The following is a 4,938-nucleotide window of genomic DNA, read 5'->3' as shown; positions in this document are numbered from 1 at the left end:
ATAACATTGATATGAATCAAACAGACATGAGATTCGGAGTCACTCTGTCGTTGGCTGTTGCTCTTTTTGTGCATGATAATGCTGGATCAGCAGCTTAAGAATGATCTGCTTCATAATTAAAATTGCTTTCGAATGACGTCAGGACAGTAAAATACATTAGGCAATGATGCTTTAAACTTTCTAGAGTTTCTTCTAAATGTGCTTGTGTGTTCCTGAAAACTAAAATGCTCTTATAATTCAAAAGCAAATGATTTATCTGCATGTTCTTTCACCCCAAAGCAAAATTTTTTTTTAAAATTAATTTATAACAATTTTTGCATTGTAATTTTTTAAAGTCAGTATAGATACAGATATAGATATATGTAGGTTCAATTTAAAATGTGTATATATGGAAATTATTTGAACTAACAATTACGAAATATTATTATTATTATTATCATTTGAATTATTAAATATATTATAATTACTATTTTTAAATTATTCTTTTGGTTTTGGGGTGAAATGTTACAGTGTGTGCATAAATAATAAAATAAATATAATGCTAAAATTTGTCAATGAATAAAAAATAATACAAATTATTTTAATTTTATTTAATCTTCATTATATCTATATCTATATACATATATGTATGTGTGTGTATACATATATATGTATATATATAAACACACACACACATATATATAAACGTGTGTATATATATATATATATATATATATATATATACACACACACATATATATATATACACATACATATATATGTGTGTGTGTATATATATATGTGTGTACATAAATATATAAATATATACAACATATATATATACATACATAAACACACACACACACATACATACATGTATGTATACATAGTGTATACACATATATAAATTATACTTTTGTTTCTGGGGTGAAATTTCATATATATTTCATAAATTGAGATTTTGGTTATCCATGTTTCAAACCCCAAGCATGTTAAACACTGTTTCATCTCCATTAAGTGTCATTTATAGCAGGTTCTTTTCCAGAAAGCATGAGGTATTGGTTAACAGGTCGATGTAACCTTGTCCTGCTCATATTTCAGCTCTGCAGCTCACAGTCGCTTCATTCAACAAGAGGATCTTTACAGCGACACCTGCTGGTCATGCACAAAAATATTTATGTAATGCGTGTACATACAGGAAAATATTATGACGTCTTTTATTCCCAGTTTATTATAAACTACAGTTTTGTTTTGGTCTGATACATAAATATCCTAAATTCTGAACTAGTTAAATATGCACACACAGCATAAATGGATATAGATAAAAAACATTTTTTATTTACAAACATCAGAGATAATAAATGAAAACTGCATATACAAAACAAGACTTGTGCAGCAGTCCATGCTGTTGAGTTCAACATCTAAATCCACACGTCAGCCTGACAGCACTCCTGCAATACAAACACACCATTGAACAGACTGCCAGTACTCTGCTCACGTTTGTCTTTACGTGTCAATCGCTGTTTTTTTTCACCTGTTTTCCCCACACGTCAGTCGTCCTTCTTGTTATCGATGAGCTCCTGTGTTTGCTGGGCCAGTTTCCTCTTCATCTCCATCTGCTGTTTCAGAGCAGCTTCTGCTTTCTTACTCTGGTAGATCTTCGTTCCAGCAAATGCCAAACACAATAAGAGCGTCTTTAGTGCCAGGATGTACAGCAGCACCGGCACATTATCCAGAGCCTGAGAACACACGGTTACACACAAGATTATGACAATCACAACACAAGAAACCACTTTAACATAACCATACCATACACACTGTATAGTGATAAAAGTTCTTATGATGCTAAAAATCATCATAACTGAATATGCAATTTCACTGAAAAAAAAAATAAAAAATTGCATAGGAAGTTACTTTAGTTTGATGCAGTGTTGGTGTTGTTAACTAAAAACAACAACAACAACAACAACAACAGTATTTACATTTTTATATACTGTGTAAAAATTAAATCGAAATAAAGCTGAAATAAAGTACAACATAAATATTAGCAGAAAAAATTTAACAAATGGAAAGTATAAATATGTTACCTTGGTCACTAATGCAAATATATAAGCTGAAGTAGTAAAAGTGTTAAAACCGAAAAAATATAAGCTAAACACAAATATTTAAAAAAAAAAAAAAAAAACTAATTAAAATGACAAATGTGCATTACAAAATTACTAAAATTGTAACTAAAATTATAAAGAAAATTAAAAATATAAAAATAAACACTACACTACAATATTACATAAATAACTGTAAAAATATCACTGGTTTGATGACAGTGGTGACTGATACTAAAGTAATAAATGCTTTAATACACTTGACAAAAAAAAACAACAACACAATTTTATGAAGTAAATCATATGAGTTTGTTTGCTTTTATGACAAAAGTACTATGAAGTGAACACAGAGGTGAATTCATTTTCTCAATATCATTTTTAGGACTAATTTTTGTTTTGCTAAAAATAAAAGGCTTGTAGTTTCTAAAAAAAAATAAAATACAAAAATGAAAAAAAAAAGAAACATTTTCAAACATTACATGCTTTCTTGTGAATACTGTTTACAGGTGAGCAATTTTCTCAATAATAATTCTTAATATCACCTTCCATCCTGTTATCTATTTATTTATTTTGTAAAGACCTTCCTCAAAAAATAAATAAATAAATAAATAAAATAAAATCAATTAAAAAATTAAAAAGCCTTTCTTAATGACATGCTCCTGCAGGAAGTGATATTACTCGATGGAGGAAAATGAACAGCAGCCCAAACGTCAGTGAGTATCAGTGGTTGTGACTGATTTTTGTAATGCTTTGTGGTTTCAAGTGAATATAAGAATGTAAGAATTATCTGAGAGATTCTCTTCATTACATCCAGTTTATTTTATTGTCATTATTCTTATATAATATTATTATATAAGTATTTAGACAAATTTGAAGTGTTTTTGAGTTTGACCAGATCATATTTCAGAAAATCAGCTATATGCTTTTCTGGAAATGCTTATTAAAAATTACAACACAAGTTTTTTTATTTTCTTTAAATCAAGGTTCTGCATAACAGGAACCAACTACGATCACCACGGTAAATGTTAGTAAAGCAAAATATTGACTCCCGCAACTATTTATACAGGCCTAAAGCATTACTATCATTTTACAGACAGGCTTCCTTCCCCCACTTCCAGCCCAGTTTTGAGGTTTATCTAGAAGTGTCTGCTGAGCTGATAGTGTTTCTGCATGACAAGAGCAGCTGTTCTCTCTCTCTGCAGACTCATTCAGTGACCGCTGATGATTATAATGCAGTGCTGCTCATTCAAAAACACACTGAAGTACTTTGGTTTCTAAGACATATACCATTACAATACTTTTTAAACACAATATCACGTTTTTGAATGTTTACTGTGGCAGTAACATGTTTTTAGACATGGACCATAGTACTACCATGGTATTCTTGTCACATGCACATCCGTATTTACATAGGGCTCCCAGTGTACAGGACTTAAATACCACAATACAGTAGTACTGCTATAGTAAGTGTCCAAAACATGGTTTTACCATGGTACTTTTTGTTATTCTAGCAACTGTATAGCTAACGAGATACTGTCAGCGAGAAAAAGCTGACACAATATTATTATCAGTTAATCGTAATGTTTTGCATGCGACTTACCTTCCAGTTGATCATTATGATGATGATTTATTCTGTAGACTGAAGGTAAATCTGTGCAACACTAAACTCAACTCGAGCTGCTTCTATTTGTTCGCCACATGGGTCAGTAAAATGACCTCTGGAGGCGTGTCGAAAACACACGAACCGAATTAACTGGTAGAACAGAAGTTAACATGAAACCGATTTATAAAGTAGGCGGGGCTTGGTGGCCCGGAAGCGTCAGCGTGTGTCACGTGGTGTTAATTTTCTCAGCGCTGTGAAAACGGATTTGGCTATACTAGACTGGCTTTTTAAAATATATCTATTTTTACAGATCTAAATAATTCTAATTAATAGATCATTATATTTATAATATTGTACTTTTAAAGCTCAGTTAATAAAAAAAAAAAATCTTGAGATCTGAAAGCGGCTCAGTGGGAAATTTGGCTTGGTGTGCCATAAAGCGCCCCCTAGCAGAATAAACTTTACGTTTCATATGAAATAATTATTAGCTGACAACATTTGCCTCCCAATGATCGCAATTCTCCAGATGACCAATCCCGCAGCGTATCCAGGTCACGTAAGAATAACACAGCCAATCAGTTGGTCCTTTAAAAGGACAGGTCAGTTCTAGAAAGCTGATGAACATTGTAGAAGGATTTAGAATAAATATTTCACTAAACTGATTTTAATCTATCTAGAGCGTCATATAATTACGCTAAATGGCAGTATACAGATATACAATTATAAAAATATTTTTTACGTTATTTATTTATTTATTTTTAATTATTACAATAAAATATTATATTATATTATATTATATTATATTACAGCCTATTTGTTGGAATATATTATGTTATAATAAATTACATTACATTATAGTATGTAGTTTTTAATTTTTTTGTTTTATTGTTGTGATCATTGTTTTTATGATTGCTCTTCTTCCTTTTTTGTGATTATTCTTTTTATTATTGTTTTTATGATTATTCTACTTCCTTTTATGTAAAGCACTTTGAATCACCTTTGTGTATGAAATGTGCTATATAAATAAACTTGCCTTGCCTTGCCTTGCCTTGCCTATGTTTGAGTGTTATGTGGAATAATATAAATGTAAGAAATTAATTTAAAATATTGAAAAATAATATTTCTATATTATATCATATTTAAACCGTTATGTGTAAATAATTCTGAATATGAATCTAATATACAGTTTAAAATACAGAAAAATAGTACTTATATTACATTATCATATTGTATTATATTATATGACATTTGAAT

General features: G+C 29.9%; 1 protein-coding gene across 1 annotated transcript; it reads right to left on the bottom strand.

Moving 5' to 3' along the window:
- Positions 1 to 1,295: 1,295 nt before the first annotated feature.
- On the bottom strand, positions 1,296 to 3,837 carry LOC127171247 (small integral membrane protein 11-like). Its single transcript, XM_051119769.1, has 3 exons — positions 3,682 to 3,837; positions 1,514 to 1,718; positions 1,296 to 1,430 (listed from the first exon to the last, which is right to left on the bottom strand). The coding sequence occupies exons 1-2, from the start codon at positions 3,694 to 3,696 to the stop codon at positions 1,530 to 1,532; spliced, it is 204 nt and encodes a 67-aa protein (XP_050975726.1). The 5' UTR covers positions 3,697 to 3,837; the 3' UTR covers positions 1,296 to 1,430; positions 1,514 to 1,529.
- Positions 3,838 to 4,938: the final 1,101 nt, after the last annotated feature.

The sequence above is a fragment of the Labeo rohita genome, chromosome 1, assembly GCF_022985175.1.
Source record: "Labeo rohita strain BAU-BD-2019 chromosome 1, IGBB_LRoh.1.0, whole genome shotgun sequence".
Lineage (NCBI taxonomy): Eukaryota > Metazoa > Chordata > Actinopteri > Cypriniformes > Cyprinidae > Labeo > Labeo rohita.
This window is presented reverse-complemented; position numbering and strand designations above follow the sequence as displayed.